General features: G+C 37.0%; 1 protein-coding gene across 2 annotated transcripts in view; it reads right to left on the bottom strand.

Annotated features, from left to right (window-relative positions):
• Positions 1–62: 62 nt before the first annotated feature.
• Positions 63–20,470, bottom strand: part of API5 (apoptosis inhibitor 5) — a 30,155-nt gene continuing 9,747 nt past the window's right edge. The window contains exons 4-14 of one of the 2 annotated variants that reach the window (XM_046016188.1): positions 19,990–20,055; positions 19,134–19,285; positions 17,308–17,514; positions 16,487–16,591; positions 15,515–15,604; positions 14,233–14,414; positions 12,698–12,791; positions 11,868–11,924; positions 8,134–8,210; positions 7,482–7,618; positions 63–2,175 (exon numbers count right to left, since the gene is read on the bottom strand). In XM_046016188.1, coding sequence (XP_045872144.1) covers positions 2,153–2,175; positions 7,482–7,618; positions 8,134–8,210; positions 11,868–11,924; positions 12,698–12,791; positions 14,233–14,414; positions 15,515–15,604; positions 16,487–16,591; positions 17,308–17,514; positions 19,134–19,285; positions 19,990–20,055 — 1,190 coding nt within the window. In that variant the 3' untranslated portion in view covers positions 63–2,152. Of the gene's footprint in view, positions 2,181–7,481; positions 7,619–8,133; positions 8,211–11,867; positions 11,925–12,697; positions 12,792–14,232; positions 14,415–15,514; positions 15,605–16,486; positions 16,592–17,307; positions 17,515–19,133; positions 19,286–19,989; positions 20,056–20,470 lie in introns of both variants that reach the window. The other variant, XM_046016187.1, reaches the window with a different exon arrangement.

Here is a 20,470-nt window from a genome sequence, read left to right on the forward strand (position 1 = left end):
TTGTTTAATGGATATCCAGGAATCTTAAGTTATCATAATCATAACACATCAAGACACAAAACAAAATTACAAAAGGAAATTTATTTCAAAAGCATAAGGGAACATTTACATTTGAACAAGGTGATAACAGGTGTCTTGCAAAAGGAAAAAAAAAATCATGGCATGAAGTTTTTCTTTCAAATTTTTGAAGCAAAAATAACCTAAGATGTGCACTATTGCCTTTGGAAAGGTAAGGGGAACAATGAGGTGGTAAAGGAAGGAGCACAGTCAACTCAGTATCAAACTTGAGAAAGTAAAGTCACTTCTGCTCAGCCTTTTTTTTTTTTTTTAAACAAATATGCTTTAAAAAAGAAAAAGAGGAAAAGTTACACTTATGTTCAAATTTATATAACTGTAGTTCCAATACAGTTGCTGTACTTGAAATGGCTTTAGGCCACCAGCTGATGCCTCTGAGGTCCAGTTTTCTGGTCACAGTTTTCAAATGGCAATTCCATGTTCCTATGTCTTTTCAGATTCCAAGGGAGCTTAGGTTCAGCTCATACTCTTTTGGAATGTTTTAGAGATTATTGCCACCACTCCATAGTCAAGCTGACCAATTTCTTTTGCTCACTTGTATCATTGTGGTCTTTAAAAAATATTTTTCCCATAAACACGTGCAGTAATTCTAACAAAGAGGTTTTGCTTTTTTCCCCAATGTAGAGGTAACAGTAATGTAGACACCTGCATTAAATCACAAACTATTCCTCGAAAAATATGTCGAACTACTAGAAAATGTCATTCAGGCATTGAATTTGAATAGCAAACTTGGGGAGGGAAGATTAACTGTGGAACAAAAACATACGAAACATTCAAATGCAGAGCAAAAGGGCCTATGCTACTAAAAATGCCCATGACATTAAACACTCCACAAACCCCCCGTCTGTTGTTTTAACCTAAAGATTCTATTAGCTAACTTATACAATAATTTTGATTAATAACCTGAGAAGTTAAAATCTTGAAAGTGGCAAAAGCAAACCAAGAGAGCATCCCTTGCTTATTGGTATACCATGTTTTCAAGTCACTTTTCCTGGGTTGCCCTGGTTATTAAATCCCCAAATTCTAAATTAATCTAGCTCATCCTGTAGAAACCTGTATGTACATCAGATTCAATATTTTGGCTGTATTTCTCCAGCAGGGATCTCCAAATTTATCTTTGAAAACGCAGCCTTGGTTTTAGTTTTAAATAACAATAATCATGTAAGTGCAACTGACTCAAAATCCCTCACTACTGGGAGGAAAACCTAGGTAACAAGTTAATGGATTCAGCCTCAAAAAGGATCATCACCGTGTCAAAGACTACCCGTTCCAGGAATTTAAAAAAAATGATTTATGTTGTGTAGTCAAGTTTCACAGCATGCATGTATACACATACACACACACATATGCTTATGCATGTATGTATATTATACATACACATTTCCATTCAAATAGTAAGATCCCATAGTCAAAAGTTTATATCACAACATATGGAGAAGAGTTAAGTAAACGGTGCAAAGCAACTTACTTCCTCCTAAAAATGTAATGTAATTTCTACATTTTAAGAAAGCTGGTAAGTATTTTGCTTTTACAACACTAGGTAGGAAATGCCTAGCAGCTTTATTAAAAATAATGAAAATAAAATGTTAAGATCGACCATTACTCTTCTCCATATATTGGGGGGGGAGGGTAGAGGAAATCAGTAACCTTTCAACTTTCATCTTTACCAGTTATCAGAAATAGACTGAATTTCATTACATTTTAGACTTGAATAGCTTTCAATAACAAATTACCAAGATGTTTAAAAGTAAAAGATTCACAATATGAAGTCTGAATAGTGATGATATTGCAAAAACAAGTCAAGATTGTGGACAAAGCATCCAAAAATATCACTGTGGTTTTTACCTTGGACACAACCATGGTCTGTTACAAAAGTAGATCATACATACAAAGGTATAAAGAACATTAAGTTTTTAGCTGAAGGCAGCAGTCCTTTTAAAGGGACATCCCCGGCAATCCAATGAGTAGTAGAATTTAAGTATTATTAAGCTCATGACAATGCTGAAGAATGTGATGTCTTACTCAGTAGAGTCTTCCCCGACTACGATTTCCTCGTGCTCCCCAACCTCGGCCACCTCTACTTCCCCTGAAGGCTCCTCTCTGCTCTACGAAAAAGCGAACAAGGGTTTAGGTCTTGCTCAGGACTTCATGGTACAGCAAACACAGAAGGGTAACTCATAGCTTTGAGTGAGTAGCAGCAGGCTCTATGAAAGCAGCACTGGCATTCTGTTAGTCTGTAAACTCAATCTGTACATAAAACGAGGGCAACACATACACTAAAGCACATATGGCAAGATGTCAAATATATTCAGAGTAGGTACTCAATTAAATGTATCCCACTAACAAGATATTTCAAGGTGACAATGTTGTAACTACATTTCTTCGTTCTTTATTTTGATGGCTATCACTACTAAAGATAATTACACTATAAAAATTTCTATACTTGATATGGAATTAACAAAAAGCCACTGGCCTTCAAAAGCTAGTGCCATGAATGCAAAATATCTTGAATTATCAGTGATCAATTTTGAAAAATTATGCTAGACTGAAAAGCATACCTTTCAAATGCAGTGAATAGGCAATCTGTTTTGGTCACAATATTTCAAGCACCTGGACTCACAAAAATGTGGGTATAAATGCCAAAAGCTTTTCTTGCTGCTTTATCAGCTACATGAGCTGCTCAGAGTACTGCCAAAAAGGTGATTATGTACACAGTGCTTAGATTACTGATGTACACTAAGTATATCTTTTGCTGAAAAATCAAGTCACTTGTGTCATACAGTAGAATGAGTCTTTGATTCATTCACTGGTTACACTCTTTTATCGCTCCAGAGAAATATTCCTTTAAGGAGTCTTTCCAGTGAAGAAAACTGATTGACGTTATCAGACAGGTTAGACTTTTCATCATACATAAATAAGTTAAGAGCCTCAAATTTCTAATTCCAGAGATCAAATCTCTTCATTGAACTTTTAAACTTCCTCATTGCAACAATCCTGTTAGGAGCAATAAAAACCACCTGGCATTGCTGTTTTGGCGCCATAATGTTGAATGGTTGAAAAATTCCTATTAAGTCCATATTGTAACCCTTTTTTTGCCATTATGGCTAGAAATATAATTACTTTATTTGGGTAATGTTTTTACTCCCCCAGCAACCATGAGTTAGAAAACTAACTCGACCTTTCCCCAACTTAGCCAGTATTTATCTGTTTAATAGAATGGGATCTGATTCAAAGTCATCGTTCATGTCACGGCACATTTTTCTAAGTTGATCCGTCTGAAAGTTATTTAAATGACACCACCATTTATTTTGTTTATTACCCCTTGAACATATTCAGAAAATCAGAGGTGGTCTAAGGGTAAGATGCTCCCCGTAATTTTGCAGTGACTGTAACAGGGAGCACAGCAACCCTTGTGTAGGCTGTAACTCTTGCATTTTTGACTGTTTAAGACTTGGCCTTATCGATGCAGATGTCAACACATTTCCCCCCTACTGTACTCATTATAAAACCTTCCATTTTTCAGTTAACAACACACTTAACAAATTAACATCTTTTTTTAAAACAAATTAACATCTTCATAGGAATCATTATTACCTATTAGCTAAGTGACTACTAAAATACACCCTTTCAATTGTTTTTATCTTTTTTTAAAATTTTATTTACTCATGAGAGAGTGCGTGAGTGCGAGTACACACACACCCTGGAGGGGAGGGTAGAGGCAGAGGGAGAAGCAGGCTTCCTACTGAGCAGGGAGTCCAATTTGAGGCTCCATCCCAGGACTCCGGGATCATGACCTGAGCTGAAGGCAGACACTTAACAGATTCAGCAACCCAGGCACCCCTCAACTGTTCAATGTATCAATGAGTGTATTACATATACTGTATGAAGATATTGTTCGATATGGTTATCTTTTCTTTACTGGCTATTTCTTTTTGCTCTGCAATGGATGTAGCCATTTCTACAGTTCAGGAAGTCTCCAAATTTTCTTTTTTTGAAGGGCTCCATCCTGAGGGACCAGTCTGCACTTTCGGATCTTTTCAGTGGTTTCAAGCTTACATCACTAACTTGAAAAACCACTGCTCCCAGTTAAAATTATACTTTATTTTTACAGTCTAAAAAGGTAAAAGATGAAGGATACAAGTCACAACATATAGCATGTTCAGTATTTCTGGATTACTGGGCAATTCTGTATGCAGGAAGGAAAACCAAACATGAGTAGGAGTTTGTAAATACTTCGACTGAAAATGCACCAGGAAGCTGAACTGACTATATATATATAAAGCAAATAAAAGACCTTGGTTAGTAAAGTGATAAACTTGGATAAGGGAAAAAAGTCTACATAAGGGGCGCCTGGGTGGCTCAGTGGTTTAAGCCGCTGCCTTCGGCTCAGGTCATGATCTCAGGGTCCTGGGATCGAGTCCCACGTCGGGCTCTCTGCACTGAAGGGAGCCTGCTTCCCTCTCACTCTCTCTGCCTGCCTCTCTGCCTACTTGTGATCTCTGTCAAAATTAATAAATAAAATCTTTAAAAAAAAAAAAAAAAAGTCTACATAAGCCTGCCTGGATTCAAAAAACAATCACAAATCTGGCTCTTCTTCTACGATGAATAAGTTCCAGCCTACGAAACTGGAACAGTCTATTTCTTTCACTGTAATAAGACTGTACATTAATACTACCTGATTCTCTAATAACCAAAAAGAGTCAATTTCCTAACCCCTCAGCATACATGATCTTTAAAAAAAAAAATCCAACCAGTTTTTGGAAAGATAAAATAAAACGTAGCTTGACTGACAAAGAAAAGTGGAATTACAACAATTTTTGCCAAATGTGGTTAAGAAAACCTATCTACTCTCAGGGTCCTGGGATTGAGCCCCACATCAGGCTCAGCAGGGAGCCTGCTTCCCCGACCCCCACCTCTCTCTGCCTGCCTCTCTGCCTACTTGTGATCTCTCTCTCTGTCAAATAAATAAATAAAATCTTAAAAAAAAAAAAAGAAAACCTATCTACTAAGTGACATTAAAACAAAACATGTTCTCCTCTCCAGTTCTGAGGCAACACTGATATCCCAGAAAAAAAAAAAAAAAAAAGCAATGTGCTTCTTTCTTCTGGACACACTGTCAGTTCCCTAAGGAAAGGACATAAAAAAGGTGGAGAAAAACTTGATGTAGATAGGTCTTCCAAATCCCATCTGTAGTATCAAGAACTGTTTTCAACTGAATGTGTGAAAGAAAGCCAAGAACTCTTGAAATTGCTACTGTGAAAATACCTATGACCTGTTAACATTCAACTCCAAAATGTAAAATGCTAGTAGAAATTTTGCTGCCACTTTCCAATAAAAAGAGTCAGAGTTTAGTTTGCTTTGTAATTCTGTTTATGACTAGCATCCCAAGGACAAGATTGGCCCCTTTAGGGATATTAAAGTTATGTAATATCAGGCACAAAAAAAAAAAAACAATTAACAGTCAAGCTTGTTCTGCCTTTGTTACTTTGAGGACTATAGACAACTGTAGTTATAAGGGACTCAGATTTTCTACCGACAATGAAAAACAATCACAACTAAGGCTTTGTATTTTTCACATCTCTTTTCCACATGCATTATATCATCTGATTCTCACCATCAGGCCAGTGAGTTCACACGGCAGAATCCTCCTGGAAACTCAGGAGTAACTCATTTGCCCAAGTGACAAGGAATACAATTCTCTATGCATTGCCATTGCTTTCAATTACTTTTCATTTAAGCAAAATGAAGATAGTATTTGAGATAATTGGATTTTAAGAATAATTCTCATAGACACATTACAGCACACAAGTGACAGAAGACAATCTTTGTTGCAATGAGTTAGCAGAATCCTTTCAATTTACAAAATGTTTTCACAAATACTGTTTTTTCCCCCTTATTTGAAATTTTTAAGAGTGCTATGTTGTCCCTATTTTTCAAGTTAAGAAAGGAGGATAAGAAAAGCACATTTACATATTAAGGAAATGATTTCAGTGATATTTCCTACACTAATTTGCTTCCAAGCCTGACTGGAGTAGAGGGGTCATTTCACAATCTAAAAACTGCTTTTCTACAATGTTTGCTCAGATATTAAAGGAATCTAACTATTGTAGGATGACTTTAATGTCACGATTACCTCACCTTGGAAATGATTACAGTCTATGTTTCAGAATGTGTTTTAAGAATAATTACTGAAGAATTAGTTCAGACCAGTAAATAAGACCAGTCATAATAAGCATTTTCAGTTGCAATTACTAAGTTTGTCTTTTTATTCTTTTTTAAGATCTTATTTATTTGACAGAGAAAGACACAGCGAGAAAGGGAAAACAAGCAGGGGTAGTGGGAGAGGGAGAAGCAGGCTTCCCTCTGGGCAGGGAGCCTGACTCGGGGCTCAATCCCACCACATGGGATCGTGACCCGAGCCAAAGGCAGCCACTTAACAACTGAGCCATCCAGACTCGCCTAAGCTTTGTCTTCTTAAGCAAGATTAAGGAGCTGATTCAGTGATATTTCATCCTTTCTTCTTTGAAAGAATCCATCAGGCTCTAAGTCAAATGAAATAAACTTCACTTCTTCACAGCACTGGGAGACAACGGACTAGAGGGAAGCTCTCCTGGCACCAATGGCTAACGCTGACAGGGAGACTGCACTCTGGGCAGTGGATACAGACTGCAATGGGACACACCTTCCTTGCCAGATGATACTTTAAACATCTGACTCCACTTCTAGGACTTTTCCTTTTGAAATAGTTAAGAAGATGGAAGACAAGCAGGAGGCAGAAAAGGTCCAAGATTACGATAGCCTCACATCTGCCAGAAGCTGTAACGACTCCTGAGGGAGAATGCACAGAATGTCTTGCCTTGAAGTTACAACAGGGAAAACCAGGAATGGATGGTTCATGCCAACTTCCTTCGTTTTGTTCCTTCCTCTGAATACAAGAGGCATATTATCTTTTCTAAGTTCTTTTCTAAGTATTGCATCTCGATTTAGTGAGCCCATAAGGAAGGGTTAGAAAGAAATGGGGTAGGGGCGCCTGGGTGGCTCAGTGGGTTAAAGCCTCTGCCTTCGGCTCAGGTTGTGATCTCAGGATCCTGGGATGCATCCTGGGATCGAGCCCCGCATCGGGCTCTCTGCTCAGTAGGGAGCCTGCTTCCCTTCTTTTCTCTCTGCCTGTCTCTCTGCCTACTTGTGATCTCTGTCTGTCAAATAAATAAATAAACTCTTAAAAAAAAAAAAAAAAGAAATGGGGTAACTTGTTTCCCCAATAGCTCTCATTTCCCAAGCTACCTCAGAAGTCAGTGGAAAAAGGTATTATACATGTGACTATATATAATTAATAATTAAAATCAACTGTTAGACAATTTCTGCCTAATTTCTCATATTGCTTGTACCCAAACGGCAACGCTCACCATAATTAAAGTTGCTCAAATTGCTGCTATATTTCCCACTAGGAGGATTATATATCTGCCTGGCATCCCTTTTTGGTCCGGCTGAAGATTTCTTGGGTGGTGAACCAGAAGTTGTATCTTCATTGGCTCTCTTCTGCCTATAATGGTAAGAAGAATACAATAAAAAAATTCTATTACCAGAGGCCATTAAAACCCTTGTAATTTAGCGTATCAGTTACAAAAGACGTCTGAAAGACGATAGTTACATCAGAAAAAAGGAAATAACATTCTGAGGTCATCAAATTAACTGTGCCTTAGTAATCCACACAATGCCAGAGGGGATTTACAAGGCTTGGAAATAATCTGGAATATGTGGCTACAAAATTTTAAGGGCAAATGACTTAGTTTGTAAAATCTGTCAAAAGTCTATGCCACAGAAGTACAGACAATCCTGAAAATTCCAGGGTTGTACTATACCTGTTTATTTGATACATACTACAATTAGACTTTATATTTTAAGTCATGCTTCTAATACTCATGTTTTAGTATCTTATTAAGACTATTTAACTGGTAAGATACCCTTCTGTATAGTAAATATAACATCTGAATTCAGATTTTCATATTTATAAATCGTAACTATTAGAACACTTTACAACTCTTTTAAATATCTTACCCAATTTCAACCTTCTGTACAGGTTTCCAGGATAATGTTACTGTGCTTTTATAAGAAGGAGGAATGTGGAAGAGATCCTAAAAAGACAAAATGAAGACAAGATTTCTAATATATCTGGTGGTATGGAGAATGGTGGTGAGGGTAAGAAACATGGAGACATCTTAAAGTTTAGGAGAGAGTAAGCTCTTATCTATCCTTGTTCACCTAAAAAAAAAAAGTTGCAAGAGAAAAAATAAACAGATGATTTTGTTTACAAATTATATCTATTACACTTCATTAATGTCATTTTGTATGTATCACTTCAGAAACTGTAGCTAAGTTTTTTTTTGTTTTGTTTTATTCATTTATTTGAGAGAGAGAAAGCACGTGAGCTCCAGCACGAAGTGGGGGCAAAGGGAGAGAGAGAAGCAGACCCCCACTCACTGAGGAGGAAGCGTGACACGGGGCTTGACCCCAGGACCCTGGGATCATGACCTAAGCCAAAGGCAGATGCTTAACCAAATGAGCCACCCAGGCATCCCTAGCTAACTTTTTTTCTAAATGATGACCGTTTAGAATTCCAGGATAAAATATATCAACTGTAGTAAAATGAAGTCTTAAATATTTCTTTTGCACAGATGCAGTCACTGAGGTACCTTAAGGGAAAAAGAATGGTACAAACTACATTTGCTTTTGCAGATTTTTAAGTGGTTCAAAATCAGAACAAAACTAGAAAACTAAAGGCCTGGTTAATATTTTTTTATTTTATTTTATTTTATTTTATTTATTTATTTGACAGAGAGAGGTCACAAGTAGGCAGAGAGGCAGGCAGAGAGAGAGGGAGAAACAGGCTCCTCACTGAGTAGAGAGCCTGATGTGGGGTTCGATCCCAGGACCCTGAGATCATGACCTGAGCCGAAGGCAGAGGCTTACACCACTGAGCCACCCAGGCGCCCCCTGGTTAATATTTTTCTTCTTCTCAAATATCTGTAAGTTACCAACAAAGGAAAAACCCATAAGAATTAAATACCAAGTTATTAGTATATGGTAATGCAAATGTTTGCTGAATTTAAATGTTAAAGTAACTGAAATAATCTAACCTCATGATATCCTCAAAACTTAGATGGATTTCTAAACATATTTATTATTAGTTTTTTACCTAACATTTCCTATCAGCTTTAACTTTGATTTTTAAAAAAGATTTCATGTATCTGTTAGAGAGAGAGTTGGACGGATTGGGGGAGAGAATCTGAAGCAGACTCTACGCTGGTGCACAGCCAAAAACGGGGCTCAATCCCAGGACTGTGAGATTATGACCTGAGCTGAAACCAAGAGTCAGATACCCAACCAACTAAGACACTAAGGCAGCCCATTCTGATTTTTATTTATCAGTAAAATTTGATTAAACTGTTCTTTCTACAGTTAAACATTAATAAAAACCATCACTATATGAAACTTAAGTCTACTGTGCCAGATAAATGTAGGGAATTAGCGGTAAAGTCCTTTGGATCAAAAATGCTTGAGGTTTCTAACTAGAGTCATTCAACATATGATAATGTTATTAAAGAAAGGAATTTTACTGTATCTATATATGAGAAAATGGATGTTGGCTGAATCTATTTGTGGTAGTAATAATTTCATCGTATATGTATGTTAATCATATATACTTTTTTTTTGCGTTTTATTTTATCTTTTTTAATATTTTATTTATTTATTTGACAGAGATCACAAGTAGGCAGAGAGGCAGGCAGAAGAGCGGGGGAAGCAGGCTCCCTGCTGAGCAGAGAGCTGGATGCGGGACTCAATCCCAGGACCTGAGATCATGACCTGAGCTGAAGGCAGAGGCTTAACCCACTGAGCCACCCAGGTGCCCCAATCATATATACTTTAAACTGATACAATGATATGTATAAATTCTCAAAAAAAATCACATTTTGATATATGAATTCACTGTTTGAAATTATTATTTTTAAGGTTTGAAACAAGTAGTGGCTAAAATTATGGAAAGAGCCCAAATGTCCATTGACCAATGAATGGATAAAAAAAATGTGGCAGGTGTTTCTGGGTGTGCATGTTTATACAAACATATATATTAGAATATTACTCAGCCATCAGAAAGAATGAAATCTGGCCATCTGTAACAATGGGGATGGAACAGAAGTGTATTATGCTAAGTGAAATAAGTCAGACAAAGAATGATCATGATTTCACTCATACATGGAATTTAAGAAACAAAACAGATGGAACACAGAAGGGAAGAAAAGTAAGATAAAAACAGAGGGGGCGCCGGGGTGGCTCAGTTGATTGGATGACTGCCTTCAGCTTGGGTCATGATCCAGGAGTTCCAGGATCAAGTCCCACATCGGAATCCCTGCTCAGTGGGGAGTCTGCTTCTTCCTCTGACCCTCTCCCCTCTCGTACTCTCTCTCTCTCTCAAATAAACAAATAAATAAAATCTTAAAAAAAGAAAAAAGATAAAAACAGAGGGAGGCCATACAGAGGGGTGCTGGAGGAGAGGTGGGTGGGGAATGGGTTAAATGGGTGATGGGTATAAAGAAGGCATTTGTTGGGATGAGCACTGGGTGTTATATGTAAGTGATGGGTCACTAAATTCTACTCCTGAAACCACGACTACACTTACATTAACTGACTTGAATTTAAATTAAAAAATAAATAAATAAAAGGAGTAAAATTATAAGATTTTCTTAGGAGATGGGAGTACTCGCACCTCTTCTCTTTCCATGATACTCATTCCTTAATGTCTCACTGTTGCTTTCTCTGAAAAGTTTCCCTCTCGTCTGATAAAAAGTAATGATTCCATGGGAAAGTTACCAGATTAGAGTTAGGAGTATACCACCAGTCCTAATTTTGTTATTATCAGGCTTTGTGTTCTAGGTTTTAGAAAACTCATTGCTTTTTCCACCTGTCTACAATACTGTTGACTTATAGAAACAGGTGATGGTTACTTTATTGTGATTTTTTTTTTTCCCCTCTCAAGATTGTCTTCTGTTCAGATTAATGTTTACCTGGGGAGGGTAAAGAGAACTGAAGTGTATTTATGGTTTAATGGTAAGGTACATCCTAGCCTACGGTACAGAAAGCTCTAAATTTATTGTATAGACGAGTTAACAGAAAAGACTATAGGTAAACATTTCAAGGGCCACAGAGGCTTGTTCATCCTTAACGTAAGCAAAGTGGGTTTTACTGGCCATTTGAAAGGACCCAACAGACCAGTAGAACTTAAGTCAGTGAAATATCTGAGTCTAAATCTATTTGTTCCAATGCTTTGGGTCAGAAAATCTGCATGCCTGCCTTTGCCTGCAGTATCTTCTGCAATAACTTTTTTTTTTTAAATTTTTTTTTAAGATTATTTATTTATTTGATAGACAGAGATCACAAGTAGGCAGAGAGAGGAAGGGAAGCTGGATCCCTGACTGAGCAGACAGCCAGATGCGGGACTCGATCCCAGGACTCTGGGATCATGACCCAAGCCGAAGGCAGAGGCTTCAACCCACTGAGCCACCCAGGCGCCCCCTGCAATAACTTTTAAATAAGTAAAACAATGTATGACTTTATGATAGCTACAGAAATGGCACTTGGTATTATAGAAAGCATAAAGCCTTAAAAGGCCGAATGCCTGGAATACAATGGTATCTCCCCTTTAACAGTATCATTACAGATCTAAAGACACATGCATAACCTCTTGCACAAACTTTCTAGCTAGCTGGAAGGACTGGGTAAGAAAGAACACTTACCTTGATTAAAACATTAATATTATTTGTTATTTTCAGTGCAACAACTTTAATCTTGTTCTGCAAAAGGAAAACAAAAAGTGCCAATAACTTTTATGATGCATATCCCATTCCCATATAGAGCTGGAATAATTATACTTCTCTTTCAGAGTCATTTCTGCTTATTCCCACTTCTTGACTCTAAACCAGTGTAGAAATGGCAAAGAAAGCAAATAATCTTTATGTTCTCTTGACAGGTTAGAATATTAAAGTGTTATCTACCACTTATCTGAAAAAATGAGTGAAAGACTGGTCATACGTATATAGGAGTTGTTTTAAAAATTATTAGCTTAAGTTATAGGAAGACATAATGAAAACTTAAAATATTTCATGAGAATTGTGATGAAGACTGATCACAATAGGTGAGATGAGAGAAATCCAAAAATCCCAACACAAACACACATATAGTTTGGTTTAGAATTGGCATTTTAACCCTTTTTTCAATGTAAATAGCTATTTTTCCAAAAGGTAAAAATTAAAATATCACATCGCCAATCAAATATTTGAACAAAATGTGCTAATGAGACCCTAGTGGAAGACTGGTATGTATCTAAGTTTGTAACACTGTTCACAAACTTGGACATATTCGAAATATTTCAACAAGGATAAAAATATAACTTAGCAAATAACTAGGCAATCTTCTAACATCATATCTTATCTTCAACACAGACTTGTATTACCAGTTCAAATGAAGTCAAATGTTACATTTCGACATATGAATTGAGACTGAATTTGCACTACATGTTGGCTATTATAAAAAAATTTCCTTACAAGATGTGACCCAGTATTCTTACCTCTTCTGTTTTTAAGGCTTCGCCTGTTTTACCCTGCAGAGCCAAGCGAAGTTGTCGGATATAAACCTGCAGTCCCCGTGCAAAGTACTGCAGCCTAAATAAAGAAGTATTGGGTGGTTAGCAAATCACCACTTCAATTTTGTTTTTAAATTCAGAGAATCTTCTACTAGAGCCAAAAGTTTTTAACTGATAAAGGTCATTTTTTTTGAGGAACTTTTTTTATTATCAATATATGATCCCAAGAGATACATAAATAAGCAAAATAAAAACAGTTTTCCTTTACCCAAAACGGGAATAATTCCATACTAAATCTGGTAAGGGAAAGATTTATAACACTGTGCTTGATATGTTAACCCGTAAGGAAGGCGTAGTCAGAGTGAACCATTCAGACCATAGATCAGAATCGATGGCCTGGGTTCTTCTCTTTCAATGACCAACTGAAGGTCAAGTGACCTTACACAAATCACATAACCTCTACATATTTATCTGCTGACAGTGGACAGTGTTTGATTGTCAAGGTCTAGTTAAAAATAAAACTGCTGATCTGAGAATTTATTATAAATGCATATAAATCTCTAAGGGTTCAAAGAAATACCCCTTTCAAGTTTGTTCCCAGATAATATCTGAAAGAAAGGCAGTATATAGCCCCATCCTGCTGACTTCTAGAACTCTGCTTAATAATCTGGCATCATTTTTTAATTTTTGCAGGAATTTCTTAACTTGTTGCTTTTTTTTTTTTTTGAGGTTTTATTTATTTATTTGATAGAGAGAGAGAGATCACAAGCAGGCAGAGCAGCAGGCAGAGAGGGGGAAGCAGGCTCCCCGCCGGGCAGAGAGCCCGAAGCGGGGCTCGATCCCAGGACTCTGAGATCACAACAGGAGCTGAAAGTAGAGGCTCAATCCAGTGACCCACCCAGGCGCTTCCCATCAAATGTATCTTGTTGCTTCTGATCAAATGTTTCACCAAGTATTAAACCACTGCCTTACCGAACAATAGAGGACAGTAACAGATGATACAGTGGCTAAGCATTTCAAATTATAAGGTGTGAAGTTTTTAATAAAATGATTCCATAAAAGTGTGTTCGTGAAAACAACTGAGGATTTCTCCAGTGCTGCTCCCATAGAATACTCTAAGACCTTAACGACAGCAACTCCAATTTACAGAGTACCCATTATGTGCCAGGCACAGTGCTCAAAGCTTTCTATTCACTATCTGATTCTCACAACTCTATGAGGCAGCTGCTCTTCTCATTTAACTGCTGAGGAAAATCAGGGGGTAGGTAGAGAGGTTGGGAACCTGCTCAAGATCATAAAATAAGTGAGAAGAGTGAGTTTGTTTTTGAAAAAGTTCTCTCCCCCACATGGGTTTTTATGCTACACTTTTATATACATTCCTGTTTTGTGGATCTTCCATTCTGTCCCACCAGGTAAGGCAGGGTGGGGACACAGCTCTTGTGAAAGGAGAAGAAAATCAAGGGCGTATCAAGATAGCCATCTTCTATGTCAAGGACTGGACCACTTCAATCATACATCACCTAATTTTAAAATCTTTCAGTTTTTCGGCATTCAGTTTGGCCGTTAAGAAATCTGGAAGTTTTCGGCCCAACTGGTGAAAGCTGTACAACAAACATTCCACGTAGCTGAACTGCAGCTTGGGTTCTTCATTACCGGCATTCTCCCCATTTTCTGCTTCTTCTGGAGGAAGAGGCATATATTCCTAAGAGATGAAAATATAGATATTTGCAATCTGCCATAAATGCTCTAATTATAAACAAACAGTGAAGTGACTACAGAGCAGGCTTTTAGGGCATGAAGCATTAAAAACTACCAAAATCAGAAATTTGGGTTTTACCCATCAGATCAATGACCTAGCCGGTCAACCCCTCCATATTAACGTCTGTTGTAGCTTGCTGCTACCGCCACCACCGCTACTACTACTCCTGACAGTGAAGTAGATAGTAACATTTATTAGGTACACTTATATAAATGAAGGAACGAAATTCTGAGGTAATTTTTCTATGGTGAAAAAGCCAGTGATGAAGAATCAGGACTCAATCTCGGTTTGCCATCAAAAGATGATGCTTTTAATCACTTTTTTATGCTAATCCAAAAATCTTTTCTACATTTTTCCATACTGTTTGTCTCTCCTTACATTCCAAATGTAATGTAATTACATAAATTACATTCCAATGTAATGTAATTACATAATACATGGAAAATCTACATTTTTCCATACTGTTTGTCTCTCCTTACATTCCAAGTACTGCCAAAGGCAATCAGTATGAGTGCTATCACACCCCGGGCAAGACGTACAGGTCTGGAAGAGCTCCGGATGTTACATGATTCAATCCATACTATAGGTCTAGTGCTTATCACTCACTGTGTCAGTTACACAAGTGTTTACATCCAAGAAGAAAAGCACTTGGTGATGCTGATAATGATTTTATCAGATGGCCTATTTTCTCCACAATTACGACATAAATGATTTTATTTGCTGGCTGCTCTAGCTACTTGGCCTTAGGCGGTAACCTGGATGGTGACCTGGAGCAAATGTGAAAAATATTTTGATAAAGGAATAGCAGGAAAACCTACTATAAAAATCCTGTATTATCTCTTATGCAAACCATCAACAACAGAAGAAATGCCAAAGATTTTCTTTTAAAAGTAGACATGTGGCCTAAACAACTAAAAATACTTGCTAGAATTATTCTATCTAATTTGGATTTCTAAAGTTGGTTCTCTACAAATTACACCACACTATTAGACTCTGGGATTACATACTGTCTATGCCATTAAGAAAAGAAAAAAAGTTCTTACCAATAACTTGTCAAATAGTTTCCTTAAATTTGTTTCTAGCTTTTCCATGTCACCACAAAATGAACTCATCTCTGCCAATAGTTTCAATACCTAAAACAAACAATTCACAGTTATTAGTATTTTTTTTTTTTTTTTGAATAGGCGAGAGCTGTAAAATAATGATTCTAGGTAAATTTTTAAGGCTGCTTTCTGCTACAGCTTAATACTGTACTACGAAGAGACACTTAGGAAGAATTCTTACCAGCAAAGAATTATTTATTAACATTTAGAATGGGCTTCATTTGCTATTAAATTTAGTCTCTGGACACTAACTCAAAGTATTCATAGTTGCTACTATTCTCGAGGTCCAACTCTCCTTTACTCAGTCCCAGTCTAAGAAGTCAAACCCAGGACATCTGAAGCAAATGACAGCATCAGTACACAGTGGGACTCTTCTTTTTCCCAAAAAAGCTATGAGGGAAATGGCAAATACATGTCCACATTTCAGCTCAATTCAACAATCATTATTAAGTGCCTTTCAGAATCAGGCTTGGCACTAGATTCTGAGAATCTAGAGATGAATCAATTAAATGTGGAGAGATAAAGCGTTATAAGTGCTGTGAATGTTTGTGTACATTACAGCTGAGATACAAAGGAGAGTGGAAAACTGGAAAAAGGATAAAGAATATTTTGTATTAACCCAGTTTAAATCTGGCTCTTATCAATTACGGATAGAGAAAGGAACAGTCATGAAGTAAACGCCTTGAAGTATTAAGGCTACAAAGAGAGAGAGTATCATGAACACTATACGGAATGCTTTCCCACTGCAGCAAACTTTCATTAAATTCATAAAGCATTCCTATGTGGTTAATCCTGGGACAGATTACTAGCTAGCCATCATACCTTTACTCTCTTAGAAATCAGAACTCTATGTTATTTATGTTAAAATATGGGAATGTCTTTTTAGTACAAAAAGCAGATGTTTTGTCTTACCTCCAACTGTATATCGAGACCCTCCACTGGGGTAGTCAAGGAACTGAGGTTAGGGAGAACCTGCTCACAGAAGTAAGTCACAAACCTTGTGGAATGCACATTTTTCTGTAAAAATCCAAAGAACAATGAGTTGTCAAAAAAAAGGGAGGGGGAATATTCTTTCAAATATAACAATGTCATCCGATAAATGTTGAGCATGACATTAAGTACTGTAGCTATAAATACAACACAGTGTGTACCCCAGGGCACCCCAGAAATAACCTTGGTAGACAATATACACTTTGTTGCAAAGTAATCTGGGGCATTTGGACCTCTCTAAAATTTCAAACTCTTCCTCAAATCTCATGTCAAACATCTGGGGATATTTTAGTGTTGAATTCTGTACATTTTTCAAAAGGGAGGAGTCCTTTACACAGTGTTTTTCAAACTATTCTATGCACATCCAAAGAAGACTCATGGCCAGAAGAATCACAAAGCCAGAGGAAAAGAGTATATTTACCTAAAATAACGATCTCCTAGAAAATTTACAGAAAAAAGCTAAATTACTGAACCAAATGGTTTAAAAACTCAGCTAAAACCACAAAATGTGATGCAAAATTTTCTAGACTTTAAAAAAAATCTCTAAGCAAGACTTTAAAAAGAAATTTCTTGCTGCTCTGGGCTCTCATCAACCCCACTAAGGGTTCCATAAAGTAAATAATCACTCCACTGTGTTACTATTTCATGCAAAAGTTTGAGGAGAATGCTCAAGTGAGTATCTATAGAAATAAAAGCTTCAACAGAGTAATCAAAATAGCAACTAGATAAAACAAAGAGCTCACAGAGAAGAGGGGTACCGCCTGCCGAGTGCATTGTAAGAGCCTGTCCACACAGTCGGGATCCGAGGGATTAAAGGTTTGCTCCAGGTCGGCCTGTTCAGCCACCAGTTCTACGAGTTGCTGCCTTCCACTCACTGTCTGTAAGCTTTTTAACCCAGAGAGTATCTTCATGAACAGGACAAATTCTTCCCCAGTCACATCTTCTAGGACCTAGAAAAGATAATTCAGAATTATAGTACTGTTATCACTTGAGTGAAAAAGAAAGAGCAGTTCTGAAACGGTGTTAACAAATTTATTTCCCTTATTAAAGTCAGATTGCTGTTAATATTTCTGAAACACTGTTGAGAGGACATGACTTCAGTCAGTTTAGCTTTAGAATACACCATGCATTAAAAAAAAAAAAAAGAGTACACCATGCATTCTCAGTGGGGCAAGATATGGTCTCCAAAGATGCAAAACGTGTTCTTGTGAAATGTACTTTTTTTATGTATAAAGTACAGAAACACAAAGAGACAAAGAGTGCATAAACAGATACTGTATATCTGTGGCATTAAAATTTCATAGAATAGCTAAGAAAAATAGTCTAAGAAGGCTCTTTGGAGGGGTGGTGAGAGCAAAAAAATTCTATAGTAGAATTATATAGTAGAATTCTATAGTCGACTGTCAAATCAGATTCGGTTTCCTATATTTAAAAGCAGCTTGGGCCGCCTGCCTGGCTCAGTCAGTAGAGTATGTGACCCTTGATCTTGGGGCTGTAAATTCAAGGCCCGCATGAGGTATAGAGATTACTTAAAAAAACAAAACTTTAAAAATAAAAGAAACAATAAATTAGTTTATTAATTCACATTAAATAGGCAATTGTATACAAAATAGGAGACCAAACACATCCACATGAGTAGGCCTAAGCCTTTCTATTCACTGATCGAAGAAACAAGCAATCATGACATACTCCACCAGGTTATTAGCTAGGGCATAAGTAAAATATGTTGATATTCCCAGCTGGAGAGCTGCTTCTTTTGCTCTCACCGAAGAAATCTCCTCAGTAAGCAAGTCAGTGGTGTTAGTACAATTCTGAATTTTCCTGAACATATATATCAAAGCAATGATCTTCAAACTTTGGCACTTTATGAGTGAAAAGTTAGCTGTGACAAACGTTGCAAATATTAGCATGTCTAACTATGCTAGATGCTGGGAGCACAGATAAGCTTGGTCTCCTGAGCTTAGAACAATATTGGGTAAGATGGGGGAAAAAAAAGAAGAGGCATTTCAATCGGTTTCCTTGTCATTTTGAAATGATCCAGAATATTATAAGGAGAATATCCTAAAACTGGGGAGAGGAGTGGAAATTAGGTAAAATCTCCCTGAAGGAAATGATTTGCACAGAGCACTGAAGAATACATAAATTTTGAGGATAACACCACAAAGATTTAAATGTGATCACATCCCTTTAAATTAACAGGTTGATTCATCATTACTGATGACCAAAATGCAAAACACCATATAAGAAAAGCCTGACTTCTATGGCGGTTTTAATGGAATTTATCATTTTATACACAGCTAATTTCATCTTTCCTTTTTTTTTAAGATTTTATTTGGGAGAGAGAGAGAGCAAGCGAGAGAGGGCACAAGCCATGGGGAGAGGTAGAGGGAGAAGCAGACTCCGCGCTGAGTGGAGAGCCAGATGCAGGGTTCAATCCCATGACCCTGGGATCATGACCTGAGCCAAAGACAGAAGCTTAACCGAGCCACGCAGGCGCCCCATACATACCGCTAATTTCAGATATGTTCTTCTACATTAGGGAAGTCCTGTTAAATGATCTAAAGCTTACCTTTTTGGATTCAGTTAGTATAAGTTCCTCTACTTCCTTTGTTAAGACTTCATCTGGTAAAGTCTTAAGTTTTGTAGAAAGGAATTTGATTGCTCGTTCTCTAACAATGTCTTCTCCTTGAAGTATTTGACTAAACAAGCCACCCAAAGTCCCTGCAAAACAAAACAGTTGTACGTAGCAAGTCAATTATATATCTTCATGAAGTTTTACCACTTAACTCATTTAACAGTATTTCTTTTCCAGTGAGCTAATAAGCATCCTGCATATCACTGATTCTGGCTAAATTAGTCTGAAATTTCTGAAATTGTTATGGCCCCAACCATAACAGTAATCACATGCTTTGTTCATGGATTCAGAATCAATGTGAGCATGACTTTCCCCCTTTAATCATTATTAATAATAAATAAACCCAGGTATTTTGGAGAATTATTTTTATGTGCCAAGGAGAGTCTTTCAACAGATTACTAATGGAAAAGTTTGATTTGTTTTTGCCATTACTTCTGCTGTTTTTTTTTTTTTTAAAGAGTTTATTTATTTATTTGACAGAAAGAGAGAAGGGAGTGGGGTCAAGTAGGCAGAGCAGCAGGGAGAGGGAGAAGCAGGCTTCCCACTGAGCGGGGAGCCTGATACAGGGCTTAATCCCATGACCCTGGGATCATGCCCAGAGTCAAAGGCAGACACTTAACCAACTGAGCCACCCGGGAGGCCCTGCTAAGCGGCTTTTTAAAAGAACATTTAGAACTTTTATGAAATAGATTTCTGGGTGAATCTGACTTTATCCTTAACAAATAATGCCAAGCTGCCCAATTTTTGTTTGACACATCAAGCACAATTCAGAACAAGAAGCAGACCTTACCTTTTGCATCCATCTTAAATATACTTAACAGGGCATTGTTCACTAAGTTAAACTCTGCAGAGTCATCTGGATAGAGGAAAAAGTAGTACAGTGTATAAAATGAATGAAAATATTTGCTTCATTTTCAAACCTAAAATTCAGCATAATTTCTCGCACACTACATTGAAAGCAGACATAACTAAGCATTCTTCTCAGGTACAAGAAAATAGACCTTCCCTATAAAGGTAAAGAACCTGATCTGGCATACCAGGAAAGCTTTTGCATTAAGATGTACAATTAAAAAACTACAGCAAATTGGGGGGAAATTATGATACATCAAAATTCCCAGAAGAATCAGTATGTCTTTGTAAACAATTAAAAACAAAGCAAAACATTAGGAATTAGATAGTCACAATCCAGTAAGCTTCAAACTACTGAATGAAAAGAAGAATTTTAATTTCGATTAGAAGTAGTACCTTCAGCCATAAAGGAAAAAAAAAAA

Source organism: Meles meles, chromosome 8, assembly GCF_922984935.1.
Source record: "Meles meles chromosome 8, mMelMel3.1 paternal haplotype, whole genome shotgun sequence".
Lineage (NCBI taxonomy): Eukaryota > Metazoa > Chordata > Mammalia > Carnivora > Mustelidae > Meles > Meles meles.